The sequence below is a fragment of the Rhinoraja longicauda genome, chromosome 3 (genome assembly GCF_053455715.1).
Source record: "Rhinoraja longicauda isolate Sanriku21f chromosome 3, sRhiLon1.1, whole genome shotgun sequence".
Classification (NCBI taxonomy): Eukaryota; Metazoa; Chordata; class Chondrichthyes; order Rajiformes; family Arhynchobatidae; genus Rhinoraja; species Rhinoraja longicauda.
Genome location: NC_135955.1, coordinates 2,762,363 through 2,788,116, shown reverse-complemented (window position 1 = coordinate 2,788,116; position 25,754 = coordinate 2,762,363). Strand labels below are relative to the sequence as shown.

Below are 25,754 nucleotides of genomic sequence, written 5' to 3'. Positions count from 1 at the left end.
TCCCAAAAGCCGGTCGCCAGCCAGCGACCTGCGAACTCCCGATGTTGCGGTCTGCAGGGCCCACGGCCGAAGCCTCCGAGATGGTAAGTCCAGGCCCTGCGACCGGAGTCTTCGAGGTCGATCCCAGCTGGAGGCCGCCGACTCCACGGTGTTAGGCCGTTGCGCGAACGGAGATACGACACGGTAAAGGTCGCATCTCCGTTGAGGAGGAGATTTAAAAAAGGTTTCCCCCAACCCCCCCACCACCCCCCTACATACACAGAATTAAAAATAAAACAAAACGTACATTTAACATCAACAATGACAACAAAACACAAAAAAAAACCGGAGAGACTGCCGGTGAGCCGCAGCTGCAGAACACAGCCACGCCCCTTTTGATCAATATGTCTCCTCTATCAAAATCACAGATTTTTGTTATTTTTCTTTTTAAATGTTTCTGCAAGTTTCAGCCCACCAAAACGGCGCCGTGACGTGCTACGGTTTTTAGGGTCGAGTGGTCTAACTTGTTCCTCTAGTATCTTTGGTTGAGATAGATTTGGCACTAGAGGCGTGTTAAAAGGAAAGTGGGAAATTCTTTGGAAGACTGGGGAAACCGGCTTGACATACGAACCTGTCCTCTCTGCCTCAGGGTTCGGTCTGTGTGGGATCCCGGAGAACCTCATCGGGGCGTTGCTGAAGACGGGCGTTAAGGGGATCACTGTCGTCAGCAACAATGCAGGGTGAGTGTGGGCCTTGTGGGAGGGGGCGAGGGTGGTCGTGGGGGGTGGGGTTCCTGTCCCAGCAGGATGTAGGCAGACCTGGTCTGCTCTGTGCCCCGGTCCAGTGTCAGAATCAGAATAACCTTTATTGTCATCCAAAAAAAAGCAAGTCTTTTGGACGAGATTCTGTCACCCACAGTCCAACAATAAGAGCAATAAAAATAAGCAATAACCACACACACAATCACAAACCAACACAAAACATCCATCACTGTGAGTCTCCTCCAGTCCCCTCCTCACTGTGATGGAAGGCCACAATGTCTTTTCTCTTCCCCTGCCGTCTTCTCCCGCGGACAGGCTGTTGAAGCTGCCACGTTCCAGGTCGCGCCGGACGGTGAAAGGTCCGCGGCGGGCCGACCCAAGCCCCGCCATCAGGGGCGGTCGCTGCCGCTGCATGTAACGGGACTCGTGCAGAAACTGGGTGGCGTAGCGGTAGAGCTGCGGCCTTGCAGCGCCAGGGACCTGGGTTCCATCCTGACGATGGGAGCTGTCTGTACTCTGGCCAGCACAATTTCCGCTGAGAGGTCAGCGCGCAACAAGAGCTTTTCACTGTGCCTCGGTACAGGCGGCACGGTGGCGCAGCGGTAGAGTTGCTGCTTTACAGCGAATGCAGCGCCGGAGACTCAGGTTCGATCCTGACTACGGGTGCTGCACTGTAAGGAGTTTGTACGTTCTCCCCGTGACCTGCGTGGGTTTTCTCCGAGATCTTCGGTTTCCTCCCACGCTCCAAAGACGTACAGGTATGTAGGTTAATTGGCTGGGTAAATGTAAAAATTGTCCCTAGTGGGTGTAGGATAGTGTTAATGTGCGGGGATCACTGGGCGGCACGGACTTGGTGGGCCGAAAAGGCCTGTTTCCGGCTGTATATATATGATATGATATGATACACGTGACAATAAACTGAACCGAAACTCTGAGGTAAAACTCGAAATCCCCGTGGCCTGCGTGGGTTTTCTCCGGGTGCTCCGGTTTCCCCCCCATACTCCAAAGACGTGCAGGTTTGTCGGTTAATTGGCTTTGGTAAAATTGTAAATTGTGTAGGATAGTGTTAGTGTGCGTGGACCGCTGGTCGGCGCGGACCCGGTGGGTCGAAGGGGCCTGTTTCCGCGCTGCGTCTCTACACTAAACTCAAAATTAAAATGAGGCGGTGGAAAGGCTCACAGGGGGCGGTGAATCGTGGGTGTTCAACGATACTAGAGGAGTAAGATGGACCACTCCATTGAAATCGCCTATACTGAAGTGTAGTACTCAAAGGAGCCATTTTAGTAAGCAAAACCCGCCGTTCGCTCTGCCTCTCGCAGTGTAATCAGTGTTTTGGGGGAACAGTATGTGTGAGGATACCAATTAAAATGCAGAATATATCTCATCTATCAATTCACAGATTTGTGTTATTTTTCTTTTTAAATGTTTCTGCAGGTTTCTGTTTACTAAAATGGCCGCCGTGACCTACTACGGTTGTTAGGGTCGAGTGGTCTATCTTGCTCCTCTAGTATCTTTGGTTGAGATGGATTTGGCACTAGAGGCGTGTTAAAAGGAAAGTGGAAGATTCTTTGTAAGACTGGGCAACTGGGTTGACATACGATGAGCGTTTGACCTGGAGTGGGTGGGTGGGTTACTAGAGGTGACATCTCTGGAGGGGAGGAATGGGTGATGAGGTTTCATGTTGAGACCCTTCTGCAGATCAGTGCAACAGTGAGGGAGGGGAATGCCACTGGGGGGAGGGGTTGAAATCTGCACCCTCTGGCAGCAACCGGTGAGAGGAGGGAGTGATGCGGAGGGGGGGGGTGTGGATCTACGACTGACCCTTGGGTCAAGAGCGTTGTCATGTGCACTTGGTGCAGCCTAAAAGGCCCGTAAATGCAGTAGCCCACAAGAAATGGCCGCACGGTGGCGCAGCGGTAGAGTTGCTGCCGCACAGCGTCGGAGACCCGGGTTCGATCCCGACTACGGGCGCCGTCTGTACGGAGTTTGCACGTCCTCCCCGTGACCTGCGTGGGTTTTCTCCCAGATCTTCGCTCTCCTCCCACACTCCAAAGACGTGCAGGTTTTGTAGGTTAAAGGTAGACACAAAATGCTGGAGTGACTCCGTGGGTCAGGCAGCATGTCGGGAGAGAAGGAATGGGTGACGTTTCGGGTCGAGACTCTCCTTCGGACTGAAGTCTCGACTCGAAACCTCGCCCATTCCTTCTCTCCTGACACGCTGCCTGACCCGCTGAGTTACTCCAGCATTTTGTCTACCTTCGATTTTTAAACCAGCATCTGCAGTTTTTTATATTTTCCTACAGGTTTGTAGGTTAATTGGCTTGGTGTAAGTGTAAATTGTTCCTCGTGCGTGCGGGGATCGCTGGTCGGTGCGGCCGACTCAGTGGGCCGAAGGGCCTGGTCACGTGCCTTTCTAAGTGGATGGCTCGATTGCAATCGTGAATGGTCTATCTGCGGACTGGTCTGCACGCAACAGATACTGTACCTCGGTACGCGTGCCAATAATCTAAACTATATACACAATGGAATGTTGGCCTTCATAACAAGAGGAGTTGAGTATAGGAGCAAATAGGTCCTTCTACAGTTGTACCGGGCCCTGGTGAGACCGCACCTGGAGTACTGTGTGCAGTTTTGGTCTCCAAATTTGAGGAAGGATATTCTTGCTATGGAGGGCGTGCAGTGTAGGTTCATTAGGTTAATTCCCAGAATGGCGGGACTGTCGTATGTTGAAAGGCTGGAGCGATTGGGCTTGTATACACTGGAATTTAGAAGGATGAGGGGGGATCTTATTGAAACATATAAGATAATTAGGGGATTGGACACATTAGAGGCAGGAAACATGTTCCCAATGTTGGGGGAGTCCAGAACAAGGGGCCACAGTTTAAGAATAAGGGGTAGGCCATTTAGAACGGAGATGAGGAAGAACTTTTTCAGTCAGAGAGTGGTGAAGGTGTGGAATTCTCTGCCTCAGAAGGCAGTGGAGGCCAGTTCGTTGGATGCTTTCAAGAGAGAGCTGGATAGAGCTCTTAAGGATAGCGGAGTGAGGGGGTATGGGGAGAAGGCAGGAACGGGGTACTGATTGAGAGTGATCAGCCATGATCGCATTGAATGGCGGTGCTGGCTCGAAGGGCTGAATGGCCTCCTCCTGCACCTATTGTCTATTGTCTATTGTAACCATAAAAATCCATGTCTTTAGTGCAACAAAAGAATCAGCGTTGAGTTGAGTTCAGTTTAGTTTATTGTCACGTGCACCGACCGAGGTGCAATGAAAAGCTTTTTTGCTGCGTGTTATCCAGCCAGCGGAAAGACAATGCGTGATTACAATCGAGCCTTTCACAGTGCACAGATACAGGGAAAAAGGGAGTAACGTTTAGTGCAAGGTAAAGTCCGATTAAGGATCTTGCGAGGGTCACCAAAGAGGTAGATGGTAGTTCAGGACTGCTCTCTAGTTGTTGTATGGTTGCACAGTCCATAGAAGACCATAGTCGCGGAGGTTAGTGTTGTGCAGTGTTCAAGTGCCTGATGGGTTGTAGAAACATAGAAACATAGAAAATAGGTGCAGGAGTAGGCCATTCGGCCCTTCGAGCCTGCACCGCCACTCAATATGATCATGGCTGATCATCCAACTCAGTATCCCGTACCTGCCTTCTCTCCATACCCCCTGATCCCTTTAGCCACAAGGGCCACATCTAACTCCCTCTTAAATATAGCCAATGAACTGGCCTCAACTACCTTCTGTGGCAGAGAATTCCACAGATTCACCACTCTCTGTGTGAAGAAAAACTTTCTCATCTCAGTCCTAAAAGACTTCCCCCTTATCTTTAAACTGTGACCCCCTTGTTCTGGACTTCCCCAACATTGGGAACAATCTTCCTGCATCTAGCCTGTCCAACCCCTTAAGAATTTTGTACGTTTCTGGGAAGAGTTGTTGGGAAGAAGCTGTTGGGGCAGAAGCTGTTCCTGAACCTGGAGGTCACGGTTTTCAGGCTCCTGTGTACCACCTTCCCGATGGTAACGTGTGAGATGAGAGTGTGGCCAGGGTTCAAGTCAAGTCATGTTTATTTGTCACGTACACATACAAAGATGTGCACTGAAATGAAAGTGGCAACGCCTGCGGATTGTGCTAAACTACAAAACAGAATAGAAAAAAAAAATGTAAACACAAAAAATGAATTAATACAGTCATTTAAATGAGTCCTTGGTGATTTGAGAGTTAACAGTCCTGATGGCCTGTGGGAAGAAACTCCGTCTCATCCTCTCCGTTTTCACAGCGTGACAGCGGAGGCGTTTGCCTGACCGTAGCAGCTGGAACAGTCCGTTGCTGGGGTGGTAGGGGTCCCTCATAATGTTGCTGGCTCTGGATCTGCACCTCCTGATGTATAGGTCCTGCAGGGGGGCGAGTGTAGTTCCCATGGGGCGTTCAGCCGAACGCACTACTCTCTGCAGGGCCTTCCTGTCCTGGGCGTGGGTCTCTGATGATGCTGGCTGCCTTTTTGAGGCAGCGTCTCTTGTAGACCCCTTCAGTGGTGGGGGGGTCAGTACCCGTGATGGACCGGGCAGTGCCCACCACTCCCTGTAGATCCCCTTTGATGGTGGGGGGGGTCAGTACCCGTGATGGACCGGGGCAGTGCCCACCACTCTGTAGATCCCTTCCATGGTGGGGGGGTCAGTGCCCGTGATGGACCGGGCAGTGCCCACCACTCTCTGTAGATCCCCTTTGATGGTGGGGAGGGAGGTCAGTACCCGTGAAGTTCCCAGTTGCTGAGGATAGTGTTGTACAGTGATGGCCGCTGTGAAGAAGCTGTTTCTACACCTGGTTCTCGGCCTCCTGCACCGCCTTCACGATGGGACCGTGTGTCGTGGGTCTTTCCGGTTTAGTTTAGAGATACAGCGCGGGAACAGACCCCCTTCGGCCCACCGTGTCCGCGCCGACCAGCGATCCCCGCACGCTAACACTATCCTACACCCACCAGGGACAATTGTTTAATATTTACCAAGCCGATTAACCTACATACCTGCATGTCTTTGGAGTGTGGGAGGGAACCGAAGATCTCGGAGAAAACCCACGCAGGTCACGGGGAGAACGTACAAACCCCGTGCAGACGGCGCCCGTAGTCGGGATGGAACCCGGGTCTCCGGCGCTGCATTCGCTGAAAGGCGGCAACTCTACCGCCGCTCCACCGTTTATCTGCGTGTCTCCTCGTTCCGCGGCGGGGGGGGGGGTGGGGCGTGGCGGGTCTGTGCTGCCGCGTACGTGAACCTGTCGCCTGGGGCCGTGTCTCCGCAGGGTGGACAACTTTGGCCTGGGGCTCCTGCTCCAGACCAAACAGATCAAGCGCATGGTCTCCTCCTACGTGGGCGAGAACGCCGAGTTTGAGCGGCAGTACCTGGCGGGGGAGCTGGAGGTGGAGCTGACGCCACAGGTGAGGAAGCCACGGGGCCACACAACGCCTGCGTCCCACCGTCCCATCCGGACTTTGACCTCCGTCGCTTCCCGTCGTTCCAGCACGGAAACACGCCCTTCAGCCCATCTTTCCCACGCCGGCCGCCATTTGGAACCCTGTGCCTGCCACAGAGGGACGTGGAGGCCAAGTCAATGGATGTTTTTAAGGCAGAGATAGATAGATTCTTGATTAGTACGGGTATCGGGGGTTACGGGGAGAAGGCAGGAGAATGGGGTTAGGAGGGAGAGATGGATCAGCCATGATTGACTGGTGTAAGAAAATAACTGCAGATGTTGGTACAAATCGCAGGTATTTATTCACAAAATGCTGGAGTAACTCAGCAGGTCAGGCAGCATCTCGGGAGAGAAGGAATGGGTGACATTTCGGGTCGAGACCCTTCTTCAGACTGATGTCAGAGGGGCGGGACAAAGGAAGGATATAGGTGGAGACAGGAAGATAGAGGGAGATCTGGGAAGGGGGAGGTGAAGAGAGGGACAGAGGAACTATCTAAAGTTGGAGAACCATGATTGAATGGTGGAATAGGCGTGATGGGCCGAATGGTCCAATTCTGCACCTATCACACTTATGACCTTGTGTCCCATCTGCACCTGTCCCACCTGCCCACCTTTGGCCCATATCCCTCCAAACCTGTCCTATCCATGTACCTGCCTAACTGTTTCTTAAACGATGGGATAGTCCCAGCCTCAACTACCTCCTCCGGCAGCTCGTTCCATCCACCCACCACCCTTTGTGTGAAAAAGTTACAGGTCAGGTACTTATTAAATCTTTTCCCCTTCACCTTAAACCTGTGTCCTCTGGTCCTCGAATTCCCTGCTCTGGGCAAGAGACTCTGTACGTCTACCCAATCTGTTTGTCTCATGATGTTATACACCTCCATAAGATCATCCCTCATCCTCCTGCACTCCAGGGAATAGAGACCCAACATACTCGGCCTCTCCCTATAGCTCACACCCTCTAGTCGTGGCAACATCCTCGTAAATCCTATGTGCACCCTTGACTGACTGATGAAGGCCAATATGCCATAAGGCTTTTTGACCACCCTATCTTCCTGCGACTCGACCTTCAAGGAACCATGCACCTGCACTCCTAGATCCCTCTGCTCCACAACGCTCCCCAGAGGCCTACCATTCACTGTGTAGGTCCTGCCCATGTTCTGCCCTTTGGTCTTTGACGTTTCCGCCTTCGGGGGAGAGAGTTTAGAGACGGAAACAGGCCCTTTCGGCCCACCGGGTCCGCGCCGACCAGCGATCCTCGCACGTCAACACTACCCTCCACACCCACTAGGGACCATTTTTACATTTTACCGAGCCAATTAACCTACAAAACCTGCGCGTCTTTGGAGTGTGGGAGGAAACTGAAGATCGCGGAGAAAACCCACGCGGGTCACGGGGAGAACGTACAAACTCCGTACCGACAGCGCCCGTAGTCAGGATCGAACGGGGGGCGGGATTCCGACTGTCCACCCCGTCTACACTTCCCTTACCTTTATCCACTTTCATCAGGTCTCCCTCAGCCACTGAGAGAACAATCCAAGACTGTCCACTCTCTCCTTGACAGCTAATACCCCCTAATCCATGCAGCGTCCTGTTAGAGACCTCTTCTTGTCCTTTCGGAAGGTAGCAAATGTGACCCATATTATTTAAGAACGTAAGGAGAGATGAAACACAGCCAGGGTTCTGGAGTACAGTCTCACCGATTCCTTTTCTCCGGAGATGCTGCCTGACCCGCTGAGTTACTCCAGCACTCTGTGAAACGTCACCTATCCATGTTCTCCACAGATGCTGCCTGACCCGCTGAGTTACTCCAGCACTCTGTGTAACTGGGAACTACAGACCACTTAGCTTGACAGTGGCAGTGGGGAAAATGCTGGAATAATAATTATAATGACAAGAATTGGAAACACGAGGAACTGCAGAGGCTGGAATCGTGTGCGGAACACAAAGTGCTGGAGGAACTCAGTGGGTCGGGCAGCATCTGTGGAGGGAAGTGATGAAGGGGACCCAATCCAAAAACATGCCCTCCAGAGATGCTGCCTGACCTGTTCAGTTGTTTCAGCACTTTGTGTTCAATGGAAAATCTTCGGGTCGGGCTGAGTCAGTTGTCATCAGAAATCCACATGGAAATGAGCAAAGCAGTTGATCTGGGTCACCACACTGTAAGTTTGTTTTAAAGGTAGGAAGTCAAATTTAGTGATCCCTGCAGGGATATATTCACAAAATGCTGGAGTAACTCAGCGGGTCAGGCAGCATCTCAGGAGAGAAGGAATGGGTGACGTTTCGGGTCGAGACCCATCTTCAGACTGATGTCAGGGGGGCGTGACAAAGGAAGGATATAGGTGGAGACAGGAAGATAGGGGGAGATCTGGGAAGGAGGAGGGGAAGAGAGGGACAGAGGAACTATCTAAAGTTGGAGAAGTCGATGTTCATACCACTGGGCTGCAAACTGCCCAGACGAAATATGAGGTGCTGTTCCTCCAATTTCTGGTGGGCCTCACTATGGCACTGGAAGAGGCCCATGACAGAAAGGTCAGACTGGGAATGGGAGAGGGAGTTGAAGTGCTCAGCCACCGGGAGATCAGTTTGGTTAATGCGGACCGAGCGCAGGTGTTGAGCGAAGCGATCGCCGAGCCTGCGCTTGGTTTCGCCGATGTAAATAAGTTGACATCTAGAGCAGCGGATGCAATAGATGTAATTGTGATCAGTAAAAACGGTGGCGCGGCGGTGGAGTTGCAGCCCCACGGCGCCAGACCCGGGTTCCATCCCGACTGCGGGCGCCGTCTGTGCGGAGTTTGTACGTTCTCCCCGTGACCTGCGTGGGTTTTCTCCGAGATCTTCGGTTTCCTCCCACACTCCAAAGACGTGCAGGTGTGCAGGTTAATTGGCTGGGCAAATGTAAACATTGTCCCTAGTGGGTGTAGGATAGTGTTAGCGTGCGGGGATCGCTGGTCGGCGCCGACCCGGTGGGCCGAAGGGGCCTGTTTCCGCGCAGTATCTGTAAACTAAAATCCTCCTCGTCTCCTTCCTAAAGTCCTTTTATTCTTTGTCTTTCTCCACCCGCTGATCTTGAGAAGGAAGACACAAAAATGCTGGAGTAACTCAGCGGGTCGGGCAGCATCTCAGGAGGGAAGGAATGGGCAACGTCTCGAGCCGAGACCCTCCTTCAAGACTGATCGTCATTTGGTGACGCTGCCTGACCCGCTGGGTTACTCCAGCATTTAGACATAGGTGCAGGAGGAGGCCATTCGGCCCTTCGAGCCAGCACCGCCATTCAATGTGATCATGGCTGATCATTCTCAATCAGTACCCCGTTCCTGCCTTCTCCCCATACCCCCTGACTCCGCTATCCTTAAGAGCTCTATCTAGCTCTCTCTTGAATGCATTCAGAGAATTGGCCTCCACTGCCTTCTGAGGCAGAGAATTCCACAGATTCACAACTCTCTGACTGACATTTTGTGTCGACCTTTGATTTAAAGCACCATCTGCAGTTTATTTTCCTACAGATCTTGAGAAGGGTGTCTCTCCCCCATCCCTCCTGCCCCCCCCTCTCCTGCACCCCCTCTCCCGCCCCTCTACTCCTGCACCCCTCTTTTCCTGCACCCCCCACTATGTGAAGAGCGAAGGTTGGCGTCCGGAACGTTGGTGCTGTTGAGTATCTGTGACTGAGCTGTGGTGGGGGGGAGGGTGGGAGGGAGGGGGGGGGCTTTGCTGACCTGTGTATCGCGGCCCTCACCCGCCTTGTCTCCGCAGGGAACGTTGGCGGAGCGGATCCGCGCCGGGGGGGCCGGCATTCCCGCCTTCTTCACGCCTACCGCCTACGGCACGCTGATCGCGGACGGCGGCGCGCCCATCAAGTACAACGCGGACGGCAGCATCGGCATCGCCAGTGAGCCCAGGGAGGTGAGAGCCCATCGTCTCCGTCTGCCCGCCCCGTCTCGGTCTGCCCGCCCCGTCTCCGGTCTGCCCCGCCCCGTCTCGGTCTGCCCGCCCCGTCTCCGTCTGCCCCGCCCCGTCTCTGTCTGCCCTTCCCCGTCTCCGTCTGCCCCGACTCCGTCTGTCCCCCCGTCTCCGTCTGCCCCTCCCCGTCTCCGTCTGCTCGTCTCCGTCTGCCCCTCCCCCGTCTCCGTCTGCCCCCCCCCCCCACATCTCCGGTCTGCCCCTCCCCCGTCTCCGTCTGCTCGTCTCCGTCTGCCCCTCCCCCGTCTCCGTCTGCCCCGTCTCCGTCTGCTCGTCTCCGTCTGACCCTCCCCCCACGTCTCCAGTCTGCCCCCCTGTCTCCGTCTGCCCCTCCTCGTCTCCGTCTGCCCCTCCCCCGACTCCGTCTGCCCCACCGTCTCCGTCTGTCCCCCGTCTCCGTCTGCCCCCCCCCGTCTCCGTCTGCCCCCCGTCTCCGTCTGCCCCTCCCCCGACTCCGTCTGCCCCCGTCTCCGTCTGCCCCTCCCCGTCTCCGTCTGCCCCTCCCCCGACTCCGTCTGCCCCCCGTCTCCGTCTGCCCCTCCCCGTCTCCGTCTGCCCCTCCCCGTCTCCGTCTGCCCCCCCGTCTCCGTCTGCCCCTCCCCGTCTCCGTCTGTCCCGTCTCCGTCTGCCCCTCCCCGTCTCTGTTTGCCCCTCCCCCCACGTCTCCGGTCTGCCCCCCGTCTCTGTCTGCCCCCCCCATCTCCGTCTGCCCCCCACCCCCGTCTCTGTCTGCCCCGTCTCCGTCTGCCCCTCCCCACACGTCTCCGGTCTGCCCCCCCTGTCTCCGTCTGCCCCCCCCCCCGTCTCCGTCTGCCCCCCCCGTCTCCGTCTGTCCCCCCCCCCGTCTCCGTCTGCCCCCCCCCGTCTCCGTCTGCCCCTCCCCCGTCTCTGTCTGCCCCTCCCCCGTCTCCGTCTGCCCCTCCCCCCCCCGTCTCCGTCTGCCCGCCCCTTCGTTACCCGGCTAGGATCGAGGGGTTCACTGGGTCCCCACCACCTCCTTCTAAACTCCAGCTAGGGGCGCAGCGGTAGAGTTGCTGCCTCACAGCGCCGGAGACCCGGGTTCCATCCTGACTACGGGCGCCGTCTGTAAGGAGTTTGCACGTTCTCCCCGTGACCTGCGTGGGTTTTCTCCGAGATCTTCGGTTTCCTCCCACACTCCAAAGACGTACAGGTATGTAGGTTAATTGGCTGGGCAAATGTAAAAATTGTCCCTAGTGGGTGTAGGATAGTGTTAATGTGCGGGGATCGCTGGGCGGCGCGGACTTGGAGGGCCGAAAAGGCCTGTTTCCGGCTGTATATATATGATATGATATGATATGATGATAAAAGATCGGACTGCATCTCTGGAGAACGTGGATCGGTGATGTTTCGGGTCGGCATTCTTCTTTGCCTGTCGAAGAATTTTCCTCCATAGATGCTGCCTGACCTGCTGAGTTCCTCCAACACTTTGTACTTTTTTTTCCATTTATGGCAAAACTAGCATCTGCAGTTCCCTGGGTCTCCCTTGTTAGCGTGACGTGGCTGCTGAAGCCTTTGTTGTGGCTGCCTCGCACGAACCAGTGTGAAGAAGGGTGTCGACCCCCAAACGTTACCCGTTCCTTCTCTCCAGTGATGCTGCCTGACCCGCTGAGTTACTCCAGCACTCTGTGAAACGTCACCCATCCACGTTCTCCAGAGATGCTGCCTGACCCGCTGAGTTACTCCAGCACTCTGTGCCTATGTCTTCTCATTAACCAGAGCCCTCCTCTGTGCGTTTAGTGCACAATCCGCCCACTAACGTGGGCACTGAATCAGATCAATGCTGCCCTTCATAATCATTATCACAATCATACTTTGTTAGCCAAGTATGTTTTGCAACATACGAGGAACTTGAAAAATAGGTGCAGGAGGAGGCCATTTGGCTGATCATCCACAATCAGTAACCCGTGCCTGCCTTCTCCCCATATCCCTTGATTCCACCAGCCCCAGAGCTCTATCTAACTCACTTTTAAATCCATCCAATGAATCGGCCTCCACTGCCCTCCGTGGCAGAGAATTCCACAAATTCACAACTCTCTGGGTGAAAAAAGTTTCTTCTCACCTCACTTTTAAAATGGCCTCCCCTTTATTCTTAGACTCTGTGACCCCTGGTTCTGGACTCCCCCAACATTGGGAACATTTTTCCTGCATCCAGCTTGTCCAGTCCTTTTATAATTCTCTATGTTTCTATAAGATCCGCTCCCATCCTTCTAAACTCCAGTGAGTAAGCTTGCATCCAGGGTGTGTGTCTGTCCTGTCCTGTCCTGTTCTGTCGAGACTTGGAAGCTTTAGAGACTGTGCTCACCACGGGGGTGTGGGCTGTATCTTGGATACCTGCTGACAGCGATTGCTTTGGCGATTGCTTTTTGCAAACAGCAGATTTGATTCACTCGTCGTTGTGTTCATTGTGACCGAATAAAAGCTCCTTTGTTTAGGCCGGACAAGTTTAGGCCGGAGGTGAACAGTTTCACATTCGCTTTGTGGAGGAAGGAACTGCAGATGCCGGTTGACACCAAAGATAGACACAAAATGCTGGAGTCACTCAGTGGGACAGGCAGCGTCTCTGGAGAGAAGGTATGGGCGACATTTCGGGTCTGGAGAAGGATTCTCCGCGACCCATTCCTTCTCTCCAGAGATGTCGCCTGTCCCGCTGAGTGACTCCAGCATTTTGTGTCCACCTTCATGTTCACTTTTACTGATTCCCGTGAATGACACAGAATAATTGGGACAGATGAATACTTAGAGAACTTATATAACTTAGTTTAGGTTAGAGGTACAGCGCGGAAACAGGCCCTTCGGCCCACCAAGTCCACGCCGACCAGTGATCCTCGCGCACTAACACTACCCGACACACACTGGGGACAATTTTACATTTACCAAGCCAATTCACCGACAAACCTGCACGTCTTTGGAGTGTGGGAGGAAACCGAAAGTCTCGGAGAAAACCCACGCAGGCCACGAGGAGAACGTGCAAACTCCGTGCAGACAGCATGTTGAAAGACTGGAGCGACTAGGCTTGTATACTCTGGAATTTAGAAGGATGAGAGGGGATCTTATCGAAACGTATAAGATTATTAAGGGGTTGGACACGTTAGAGGCAGGAAACATGTTCCCAATGTTGGGGGGAGTCCAGAACAAGGGGCCACAGTTTAAGAATAAGAGGTAGGCCATTTAGAACTGAGATGAGGAAAACCTTTTTCAGTCAGAGAGTTGTGAATCTGTGGAATTCTCTGCCTCAGAAGGCAGTGGAGGCCAATTCTCTGAATGCATTCAAGAGAGAGCTAGGTAGAGCTCTTAAGGATAGCGGAGTCAGGGGGTATGGGGAGAAGGCAGGAACGGGGTACTGATTGAGAATGATCAGCCATGATCACATTGAATGGTGGTGCTGGCTCGAAGGGCCGAATGGCCTCCTCCTGCACCTATTGTCTAATGTCTCCTGTAGTCGGGATGGAACCCGGGTCTCTGGTGCTGTAAGGCAGCAACTCTACCGTTGCGCCACCGTGCCGGCCTGCTTGAGTGTAAACTGGACCTCGTGCCCCGAGAGTTGTGCCTGGTCCAGTCTTGGCCTCACCTCAGGAGCTCAGTTTTAGTTCATTGTCACGAGTACCGAGGTACAGTGAAAAGCTTTTGTAGTGTACTAACCAGCCAACGGAAAGACAATACATGATTACAATCGAGCCGTTCACAGTCTACAGATACACGATAAGGGAATAACGTTTATCGCAAGGCAAGGTCCGATCAAAGATAGTCCGAGGGTCTCCAATGAGGTAGATGGGAGGTCAGGACCGCTCTCTAGTTGGTGATAGGATGGTTCCGTTGCCTGATAACAGCCGGGAAGAAACTGCCCCTGAATCTGGAGGTGTGCGTTTACACACTTCTGTACCTCTTGCCCGATGGGAGAGGGGAGAAGAGGGAGTGGCCGGGGTGAGACTGGCCCTTGATTGTGCTGCTGGCCTTGCCGAGGCAGCGTGAGGTATAGACAATAGACAATAGGTGCAGGAGTAGGCCATTCAGCCCTTCGAGCCAGCACCGCCATTCAATGCGATCATGGCTGATCACTCTCAATCAGTACCCCGTTCCTGCCTTCTCCCCATACCCCCTCACTCCGCTATCCTTAAGAGCTCTATCCAGCTCTCTCTTGAAAGCATCCAACGAATTGGCCGACCCCTTATTCTTAAACTGTGGCCCCTTGTTCTGGACTCCCCCAACATTGGGAACATGTTTCCTGCCTCTAATGTGTCCAATCCCCTAATTATCTTATACGTTTCAATAAGATCCCCCCTCATCCTTCTAAATTCCAGTGTAGTCAATGGAAGGGAGGGAGGTCGGGTTGTGCGATGGTCTGGGCTGCTGGCCTTGCCGAGGCAGCGTGAGGTATAGACGGAGTCGATGGAAGGGAGGGAGGTCGGGTTGTGCGATGGTCTGGGCTGCGTCCACGATTGGCTGCAACTCCTCGCGGCCTTGGACGTGGCCGTTCCCAAACCGTGCCGTGTTGCGTCCCGATAAGCGTGCCTTTCCACGGTGCGTTTCGGTGAGCTTTGTGGGGACGTGCCGAGCTTGATCTGGTTTTGGTATTGCCGCGTGTGTGTCCCCAGGTGCGGGATTTTAACGGCCGTCACTACATCATGGAGAGGGGGATCACTGCAGACTTTGCCCTCATCAAGGCCTGGCGAGCGGATCGAGCCGGGAACGTGCTGTTCAGGTAATCCCGCAAAGCCGCGCAGCGCGGACACACACACACACAATAGACAATAGGTGCAGGAGGAGGCCATTCAGCCCTTCGAGCCAGCACCGCCATTCAATGTGATCATGGCTGATCATTCTCAATCAGTACCCCGTTCCTGCCTTCTCCCCATACCCCCTGACTCCGCTATCCTTAAGAGCTCTATCCAGCTCTCTCTTGAATGCATTCAGAGAATTGGCCTCCACTGCCTTCTGAGGCAGAGAATTCCACAGATTCACAACTCTCTGACTGAAAACGTTTTTCCTCATCTCCGTTCTAAATGGCGGTGCTGTCTCGAAGGGCCGAATGGCCTCCTCCTGCACCTATTGTCTATTGTCTATTGTTTCTTAAACGTTGCGATAGTCCCAGCCTCAACCACCTCCCCTGGCAGCTTGTTCCATACACCCGCTGCCAGGGTTTGGTGGTGGAGGCTGATAGGATTGTGGTGTTTGAGAGGCTTTTGGACAGGCGTGTGGGCGTGCAGGGAATGGAGGGACATGGACCACGTGCAGACAGAGGGGGTTGGTGTAACTTGCCTTCATGCTTAATGCAGGCGACGTGCTCCTGTGCACTGTTCTACATTCTATTCAATAGACAATAGGTGCAGGAGGAGGCCATTCGGCCCTTCGAGCCAGCACCGCCATTCAATGTGATCATGGCTGATCATTCTCAATCAGTACCCCGTTCCTGCCTTCTCCCCATTACCCCCTGACTCCGCTATTCGTACCAATCCCGCTGCAATCTCATCGTACGTTAACCCACTCATTCCTGGGATCGTTCTCGTAAACCCTCTCCTTCACTGAGCACAACCTTCCTCGGTCTGAAGAAGGGTTCGACCCGAAACGTCGCCCATTCCTACTCTCCAGAGATGCTGCCTGTCCCCCCCCCCTTGAGTTACTCCGGCATTTTGCCAGTGTCTAACTTCGATTTAAACCAGCTTCTGCAGTTCTTTCCTACGCTCCAACCTTCCCTCAGTCTACGGGGCTCAAACTTCAAGGCTTCTCGGTCAATTTATTGTCGCGCGTGCCAATTAAGGTGCGGTGAAATTTGAGCTACCGTGCTAAGTGAAAAGCAACCCCAGCCACATCAAGTAAAATTGAACGTAGACATCCACCACAGCGGATTCCACGTTCCTCACTGTGATGGAATATCTGCTGGCCGTATTCCAAATGCGGCCTTACCGGAGCCTCGCCGTTGCATCCCTTGCGAGATAGCAGGTGGCATTGAGGGGCCTTCTCCTGACGGGGCTGGCCCTGGTGGGCTCAGCCAGGCCTACTCCGTGAGGGGGGGGGTGGGCGGTGCCTGGCCCACCCGCCTTCGCCGGCTCTGCTCTCGCTCGGACTGATCTCCCGATTCTCCCTTGTTCCTTCTCAGGAAAACCGCACGGAACTTCAACCAGACGATGTGTAAAGCTGCTAAAATCACCCTGGTCGAGGTAGGTGGAAGTGCATCCCCTTCACTCTACGTTCCGGCCTCTCTCCACTTGCTCCCTGTACGGTACAGAATCAACTTCAAGCTCCTCCTATTCACATACAAAGCCCTAAAGGGGCTTGCCCCCCCCCCCCCATATCAAAAATCTTCTAACCCACCACTCTACCTCCAGGTCCCTCAGGTCGGCCGACTTGGGGCTACTCACTATCCCGCGGTCTAGGCTTAAGCTCAGGGGTGACCGCGCTTTTGTGGTTGCAGCTCCTAGACTGTGGAACAGCATCCCTCTCCCCATCAGAACTGCCCCCTCCATCGACTCCTTTAAGTCCAGGCTCAAAAACTATTTCTACTCCCTAGCGTTTGAGGCCCTCTGAGGGGGCGCTGTGAACTGTTTATGTATGTGCTGTTATGTTTGTGTGCCATTGTACGGGTATGTCGGTTAATTTGACTCCAAAGACGTACGGGTATGTAGGTTAATTTGACTGGGTAAATGTAAAAAAAAACTTTTTAAAAATTGTCCCTAGTGTGTGTAGGATAGTGTTAGTGTGCGGGGATCGCTGGGCGGCGCGGACTTGGTGGGCCGAAGGGCCTGTTTCCGCGCTGTACATATATGATATGATATGATGATATGATATTGTATGTTCGTTTCTTCGTACCTGAACTGATGTACAGCACTTTGGTCAACGTGGGTTGTTTTTAAATGTGCTTTTCAAATAAAATTGACTTGACATTCTCCATATTCTATGACGTATACCGAGACAACGGTGGTAAATGTTTTTTTTAATTGTCCCTAATGGGTGTAGGATGGTGTCAGTGTGCGGGGATCGCTGGTCGGCGTGGGCCGAAAGGGCCTGTTTCCGCGCCGTATCTCTAAACTAAACTAAACCGCGCCGACCAGCGATCCCCGCACACTAACACCATCGATCCTTACACACACTTTTTTTTTCATTTACACCAAGCCAATTAACCTACAGACCTGCACGTCTTTAGAGTGTGGGAGGAAACCGAAGATCTTGGATAAAACCCACGCAGGTCACGGGGAGAACGTACAAACTCCGTACAGACAGCGCCCGTGGTCGGGATGGAACCCGGGTCTCCGGCGCTGCAAGCGCTGTAAGGCGGCAACTCTACCGCTGCGCCACCGTGACCGCCCTTACGTTTTTTATTCTTCATTTTGGGACCTGCTGGCAATCTTCTAGATTTTTTTTAAAAATTGTCATCTGAGGTACAGGTCATAAGTGATTGGAGTGAAATTAGGCCATTCGGCCCATCAAGTCTACTCTGCCATTCAATCATGGCTGACCTATCTCTCCCTCCTAACCCCACTCTCCTTCCTTCTCCCCACAACCCATGACACTGCCAATGACATGCTTTGTTTTGCATGCTATCCAAAGTGTATATGAATACAATCAGTTCAACTCAGGTACAGTAGGTAGAACAAAGGGGAAGATACAGAGTGCAGAATATAGTTCTCAGCATCGTAGCGCATCAGTTCCACAGACAACGTCCAATGTCCGCAATGGCGTATTAGCTCACCGGTAGAGTTGCTGCCTCACAGCGCCAGAGACCCGGGTTCCACCCTGACTGCGGGTGCTATCTGTATATATTTGCGCGTTCTCCCCGTGACCCGCGTGGGTTTTCTCCGGGTGCTCCGGTTTCCTCCCACACTCCAAAGACGTGCAGCTTGATAGTTTAATTGGCTTCTGTACATCGTAAAATAATCCCTATTGAGCGTGGGATTGTACGGCGTGATCGCTGGTCGGCGCGGACTCGGTGGGCCGAAGGGCCTGTTTCTGCGCTGTTAGTTTAGTTTAGAGATACAGCGCGGAAACCGGGTCTACCGGGTCCGCGCCGACCAGCGACCCCCGCATATTAACACTATCCAACACACACTAGGGACAATTTTTTTTACACATTTACCAAGCCAATTAACCTACATACCTGTACGTCTTTGGAGTGTGGGAGGAAACCGAAGATCTCGGAGAAAACCCAGGCAGGTCACGGGGAGAACGTACAAACCAGAGATACTAGAGGAGCAAGAATGACCACTCCGTTGAAATCGCCTGTACTGAAGTGTAGTACGCAAAGGAGCGTAACGTCCGCCATTTTAGTAGGCAAAACCCACCGTTCGCTGTGCCTCTCGCAGTGTAATCAGTGTTTTGGGGGAACAGTATGTGATGATACCATTAAAATGCAGAATATATCTCATCTATCAATTCACAGACTTTTGTTATTTTTCTTTTTAAATGTTTCTGCAAGTTTCTGCCTACTAAAATGGCCGCCGTGACGTACTAGGGTCGAGTGGTCTATCTTGCTCTGCTCTATGATCTTTGGTACAAACCCCGCACAGACGGCGCCCGTAGTCGGGATGGAACCCGGGTCTCCGGCGCTGCGTTCGCTGTGAGGCGGCGCCGTGACCGCCAGCGCCTGCAAACTAACGGCTGCAAAGGCCCTGTTCTCCGTGTGCTGCGCAGGTGGAGGAGATTGTGGAGACGGGCTCGATCTCCCCGGAGGACGTGCACATCCCCAGCATATACGTGCAGAGAGTGGTGAAGGGCCGGCACTATGAGAAGCGGATCGAGGTGAGTGTTCCTGGGCCCTGGGCCGGGCCGGGCCGAGAGCAGAGACTGCCTCCGCTTCCCGGTCTGCGCGCCCCGCCGTTCACCCCGACTCACCTGGCTCGGGCACGGTGCCGAGTTTGCAAGGAGCCAGCTGGCGTCAGCGATAGCTCGCAAGATCCAAACACTGCACAGCCATCGAGGATATTGTGTAGTTAATGAGCAGCAAATCTAATCAGAAAACCATTCCTCAGCCAGGCTGATAACCCAGGTCAGGCCATAACGTTAAAGCAATCTGCACATTCCAGGGAAAGATAAAGGAACACACACGAGCAACTTTACACCAATATTAACCGCTAAGCACCCGGCACCTCAGCCCCGTGACCACCGACATTTCGTTCAAATGTATACTTGTATGTTCCAATGACAAGTAAATAATTTATTATTATTATTATTATCTCTGGGGAACATGGATAGGTGACGTTTCACAGAGTGCTGGAGTAACTCAGCGGGTCAGGCAGCATCTCTGGAGAACGTGGATAGGTGACAATTCTGAATGCATTCAAGAGAGCTAGATAGAGCTCTTAGGGATAGCAGAGTCAGGGGGTATGGGAAGAGGGCAGGAACGGGGTACTGATTGAGAATGATCAGCCATGATCACATTGAATGGTGGTGCTGGCTCGAAGGGCCGAATGGCCTCCTCCTGCACCTATTGTCTATAATAAAGGGGAGGCCATTTAAAACTGAGGTGAGAAGGAACTTTTTCACAGTTGTGAATTTGTGGAATTCTCTGCCACAGAGGGCAGCGGAGGCCGATTCACTGGATGAATTTAAGAGAGAGTTAGATAGAGCCCTGGGGGCTAGCGGAATCAAGGGATATGGGGAGAAGGCAGGCACGGGTTACTGATTGAGGACGATCGGCCGCGATCACAATGAATGGCGGCGCTGGCTGGAAGGGCCAAATGGCCTCCTCCTGCACCTATTTGCTGCGTGATGCAGGTTTTGTTCCTGTCCAGAGGCTCACGGTGCGGAAGCCAGGAGATCACAAGACCAAAGCCACGACGGAGGCGGACATCGTCAGGGAGCGTATCATCCGGAGGGCGGCGCTGGAGTTCCAGGATGGCATGTATGGTATCCTTTGCTGCACCGCGTGCCCATCCAATCCCACTCTCCCGGCCCTCCCCCCCCCCCCCCCCCCCCCCCCCCCCGCCCGCCCAGACTACAAACAACACCCTGGTCTTTTACTCAGCAGAAATAGTTATTCAAATATTAAAGCAACATGCACAATACAATAAATCCAAAAACAGCGGCCACCACCTGAATACAAGTCAAACAAATGAACTACCACACAACTATGTTACACTCCTTGTCAAGGGGCGGTCACGGTGGCGCAGCGGTAGAGTTGCCGCCTTACAGCGAATGCAGCGCCGGAGACTCGGGTTCGATCCCGACTGCGGGCGCCGTCTGTACGGAGTTTGTACGTTCTCCCCGTGACCTGCGTGGGTTTTCTCCGAGACCTTCGGTTTCAAAGGCGTGCAGGTGTGTAGGTTAATTGACTGGGTAAATGTAAAAATTGTCCCTAGTGTGTGTAGGATAGTGTTAGTGTGCGGGGATCGCTGGGCGGCGCAGACTCGGTGGGCCGAAGGGCCTGTTTCCGCGCTGTATCTCTAAATCTAAAATCTAAACCCAGCGGTCCCCGGCGGTCCCGGAAATCCCCCGTGGACAGCGCGTAGTCCCTCTCCAACACCACCCGGGCGCGGACGTGACCCCGGAAAAGGGGGGGTCGGGCGGAGCCCTCTTCCGCCAGGCGCCGCCGCTCGTGGATGGCCAGCTTGGCCAGGCCCAGGAGCAACCCAAGCAGGACATCGAAGGTATCACAGCTGATTGTATTCAATCTTGTATACACTGTATAGGCTTGTATACACTGGAATTTAGAAGGATGAGAGGGGATCTTATCGAAACGTAGAAGATTATTAAGGGGTTGGACACGTTAGAGGCAGGAAACATGTTCCCAATGTTGGGGGAGTCCAGAACAAGGGGCCACAGTTTAAGAATAAGGGGTAGGCCATTTAGAACTGAGATGAGGAAAACCTTTTCCGGTCAGAGAGTTGTGAATCTGTGGAATTCTCTGCCTCAGAAGGCAGTGGAGGCCAATTCTCTGAATGCATTCAAGAGAGAGCTAGGTAGAGCTCTTAAGGATAGCGGAGTCAGGGGGTATGGGGAGAAGGCAGGAACGGGGTACTGATTGAGAATGATCAGCCATGATCACATTGAATGGTGGTGCTGGCTCGAAGGGCCGAATGGCCTCCTCCTGCACCTATTGTCTAATGTCTCCTGTAGTCGGGATGGAACCCAGGTCTCTGGTGCTGTAAGGCAGCAACTCTACCGTTGCGCCACCGTGCCGGCCTGCTTGAGTGTAAACTGGACCTCGTGCCACGAGAGTTGTGCCTGGTCCAGTCTTGGCCTCACCTCAGGAGTTCAGTTTTAGTTCATTGTCACGAGTTTTGGTCTCCAAATTTGAGGAAGGATATTCTTGCTATTCAGGGCGTGCAGCGTAGGTTTACTAGGTTAATTCCCGGAATGGCGGGACTATCACATGTTGAAAGACTGGAGCGACTAGGCTTGTATACACTGGAATTTAGAAGGATGAGAGGAGATCTTATCGAAACGTTTAAGATTATTAAGGGGTTGGACACGTTGGAGGCAGGAAACATGTTCCCAATGTTGGGGGAGTCCAGAACCAGGGGCCACAGTTTAAGAATAAGGGGTAGGCCATTTAGAACTGAGATGAGGAAAAACTTTTTCAATCAGAGAGTTGTGAATCTGTGGAAATCTCTGCCTCGGAAGGCAGTGGAGGCCAATTCTCTGGATGCATTCAAGAGAGAGCTAGATAGAGCTGTTAAGGATAGCGGAGTCTCTTGCCCAGAGTAGGGGGAATCGAGGGCCAGAGGGCACGGGTTTAAGGTGAAGGGTGAAAGATTTAATTGGAATCCGAGGGGTAACTTTTTCACACAGAGGGTGGTGGGCGTATGGAACGAGCTGCCGGAGGAGGTAGTCGAGGCAGGGACTATCCCAGTGTTTACGAAAGAGTTAGGCAGGTACAAGGTTAGGACTGGTTTGGGACCAAATGCAGGCAGACAATAGGTGCAGGAGTAGGCCATTCGGCCCTTCGAGCCAGCACCGCCATTCAATGTGATCATGGCTGATCATTCTCAATCAGTACCCCGTTCCCGTTCTAGCTCTCTCTTGAAAAGGCCGGTGGGACTATTGTAGCTGGGACATGTTGGGCTGTTTCGGCTGTGTACGACTCTTATCTACAGTCCCTCCAGTTGGACTGGGGGTAGTTCAGTGTTCGGCAGCAGTAGTTCGGCAGAGAGAGAGAGAGAGGGAGAGTTGTGGTGTGTTGTGATGCTCTGTGGAGGTGGGCGTGTGGAGTGAGCTGCCGGTGATATCAGGCCCCTTGAGGGGAGGGCACGTCTATCAGGCGGTGAAGGACGAGTCAAGTCAAGTCAAGTCAAGTCATGTCAATTTTATTTGTACAGCACATTTAAAAACAACTCACGTTGACCAAAGTGCTGCACATCTGATTAGGAAAATAAAAAAAAGAAACATAGTGGTGGCTTTGCTGATGGTATCTCGCTGTGCAAACCTGCAAAACCGGTCACGAGGACGTTTGTTTCTCCCCGTGGTTCCGGGAAGGGGAGCGCAGCGGCAGAGTTGCCGCCTTACAGCGAATGCAGCGCCGGAGACTCGGGTTCGATCCTGACTACGGGCGCTGTACTGTACGGAGTTTGTACGTTCTCCCCGTGACCGGCGTGGGTTTTCTCCGAGATCTTCGGTTTCCTCCCACACTCCAAAGACGTGCGGGTTTGTAGGTTAATTGGCCGGGCAAATGTAAAAATTGTCCCTAGTGGGTGTAGGATAGTGTTAGTGTGCGGGGATCGCTGGGCGGCACGGACCCGGTGGGCCGAAGGGCCTGTTTCTGCACTGTATCTCTAAATCTAAAAAATCTAAAATGGGAAAGCTGTCAAGAGCACTTAGTGTTAGGGGATACAGCGGGAAAACAAGGCCTTCGGCCCACCGAGTCCGCGCCGACCAGCGATCCATGTACACCAGCACTGCCCTACACACACTGGAGACAGTTTACAATTTTACAGAAGCCAATTAACCTACAAACCTTCTGACCTGTCCCAGTCTGACCTTTCTGTCCTGGACCTCCTCCATTGTCAGAGTGAGGCCCAGCGCAAATTGGAGGAACAGCACCTCATATTTCGCTTGGGCAGCTCACACCCCAGCGGTATGAACATTGACTTCTCTAACTTCAGGTAGTCCCCGCTTCCCCTCTCTCTCTCCATCCCCTCCCCCTTCCCAGTTCTCCCACCAGTCTTCCTGTCTCCGTCTACATCCCATCTCTGTCCCGCCCATCTCCCCTGACATCGGTCTGACGAAGGGTCTCGACCCGAAACGTCGCCCATTCCTTCTCTCCCGAGATGCTGCCCTGACCCGCTGAGTTGCTCCAGCGTTTTGAGACTACCTTCGATTTTAACCTACAAACCTGCACGTCTTTGGGATGTGGGAGGAAACCGGAGCACCCGGAGAGAAAACCCACGCGGTCAAAGAGAGAACACACAAACTCCGTACAGAGACGGCACCCGTGGTCAGGATGGAACCCGGGATATTCTTGCTATGGAGGGCGTGCAGCGTAGGTTCACTAGGTTAATTCCCATGGCGGGACTGTCGTATGTTGAAAGGCTGGAGCGATTGGGCTTGTATACACTGGAATTTAGAAGGATGAGGGAGGATCTTATTGAAACTTATAAGATAATTAGGGGATTGGACACATTAGAGGCAGGAAACATGTTCCCAATGTTGGGGGGAGTCCAGAACAAGGGGCCACAGTTTAAGAATAAGGGGTAGGCCATTTAGAACGGAGATGAGGAAGAACTTTTTCAGTCAGAGAGTGGTGAAGGTGTGGAATTCTCTGCCTCAGAAGGCAGTGGAGGCCAGTTCGTTGGATGCTTTCAAGAGAGAGCTGGATAGAGCTCTTAAGGATAGCGGAGTGAGGGGGTATGGGGAAGTCAAGTCAAGTCAAATTTATTTGTCACATACACATACTCGATGTGCAGTGAAATGAAAGTGGCAATGCCTGTGGGTTGTGCACAAAAAGAATTACAGTTACAGCATATAAATAAAGTTAATAAGTTACTAAACATAGCACAAAAAGTGTCGACAAAAATTTAGTCTCTGGGGTTATCAAAGTTGACAGTCCTGATGGCCTGTGGGAAGAAGCTCCGTCTCATCCTCTCCGTTTTCACAGCGTGACAGCGGAGGCGTTTGCCTGATCGTAGCATCTGGAACAGTCCGTTACTGGGGTGGTAGGGGTCCCTCATGATCTTGCTTGCTCTGGATCTGCACCTCCTGATGTATAGGTCCTGCAGGGGGACGAGTGTAGTTCCCATGGTGCGTTCTGCCGAACGCACTACTCTCTGCAGGGCCATCCTGTCCTGGGCAGAGCTGTTCCCAAACCAGACTGTAATGTTGCCGGACAGGATGCTCTCTACAGCCCCAGAGTAGAAGCAATGAAGGATCCTCAGCGACACTCTGAATTTCCTCAGTTGTCTAAGGTGGTAAAGGCGCTGCTTAGCCTTACCCACCAGTGCGGCAATGTGCGTTGCCCACGTCAGATCCTCTGCGATGCGGACTCCCAAGTATTTGAAACTGCTCACCCTATCCACAATAGACCCATTTATCTCCAGTGGCGTGTACGTCCTTGGATGTTTAGCCCTTCTGAAGTCCACAATCAGCTCCTTTGTTTTAGTGACATTCAAGAGGAGGCTATTGTCCTGACACCAGAGTGCCAGATCAGCCACCTCCTCCCGGTAGGCCTTCTCATCGTTGTTGGAGATCCGGCCCACCACCACAGTGTCATCAGCAAACTTGATGATGGAGTTTGAGCTGAACCTGGCCCCACAGTCATGTGTGTACAGGGAGTACAGTAGGGGGCTAAGGACGCAGCCCTGGGGGGATCCTATGTTCAGGGTGAGGGAGCTAGATGTGTGTTCCCCCATCCTGACCACTTGGGGCCTGGCAGTGAGAAAGTCCAGGACCCAGGCACACAGAGGGGTGCTAAGCCCCAGTTCCAGCAGCTTCTCAACCAGTCTGCTGGGGACTATTGTGTTGAATGCTGAACTAAAGTCAATGAACAGTATCCTCACATAGCCCCCCTGGCTGTCCAGATGAGAGAGAGCGGTGTGTAGAACCTGGGAGACCGCATCATCCGTGGACCTGTTCGGACGGTATGCGAACTGTAATGGGTCCATGTTGCGAGGAAGGAGGGCGCAGATGTGCTTCTTGACTAGCCTCTCCAAGCATTTCATGACAACCGAGGTGAGGGCCACCGGTCGGTAGTCATTTAAACACGCTGGAGAGGCATTCTTTGGCACCGGTACAATGATGGATCTTTTGAAGCATGCAGGGACCACGGACTTGGCCAAGGGGAGGTTGAATATTGTGGTGAGCACTGGAGCAAGCTGAGTAGCACAAGACTTTAGTACTCGCCCAGATATACCATCTGGGCCTCCAGCTTTCCTCGTGTTCACACGCGTCAGAGCCCACCTCACCTCATGCTCGGACACCGAGAATGTGTGCACATCCCCGGCGGTGGATCCCCCTCCAGCCTCGCTAGCCAGCGCCCCTTCAGTGCTGTTTTTAGACGGCGAGCTGGTGGTGTTACCCGTCTCAAACCGTGCGTAAAAAGAGTTCAGGTCATCAGCTAAGGAGGAGCCGGCACTTCCGGTTGAGGGGGTGCTGGACCTGTAGCTAGTTATAGTCCGTAGCCCCTGCCAAAGGCGTCTGGTGTCCTGCTGCTC

The 25,754-nt window shown here is 53.3% G+C and overlaps 1 protein-coding gene across 1 annotated transcript in view; it reads left to right on the top strand.

Moving 5' to 3' along the window:
* The first annotated feature begins 634 nt into the window (after window positions 1-634).
* Window positions 635-25,754, top strand: part of LOC144611806 (succinyl-CoA:3-ketoacid coenzyme A transferase 1, mitochondrial-like) — a 59,416-nt gene continuing 34,296 nt past the window's right edge. The window contains exons 1-7 of the mRNA XM_078431073.1: window positions 635-719; window positions 6,028-6,163; window positions 9,952-10,101; window positions 14,772-14,878; window positions 16,274-16,334; window positions 18,802-18,909; window positions 19,902-20,016. Coding sequence (XP_078287199.1) covers window positions 6,080-6,163; window positions 9,952-10,101; window positions 14,772-14,878; window positions 16,274-16,334; window positions 18,802-18,909; window positions 19,902-20,016 — 625 coding nt within the window. The 5' untranslated portion in view covers window positions 635-719; window positions 6,028-6,079. The remainder of the gene's footprint in view (window positions 720-6,027; window positions 6,164-9,951; window positions 10,102-14,771; window positions 14,879-16,273; window positions 16,335-18,801; window positions 18,910-19,901; window positions 20,017-25,754) is intronic.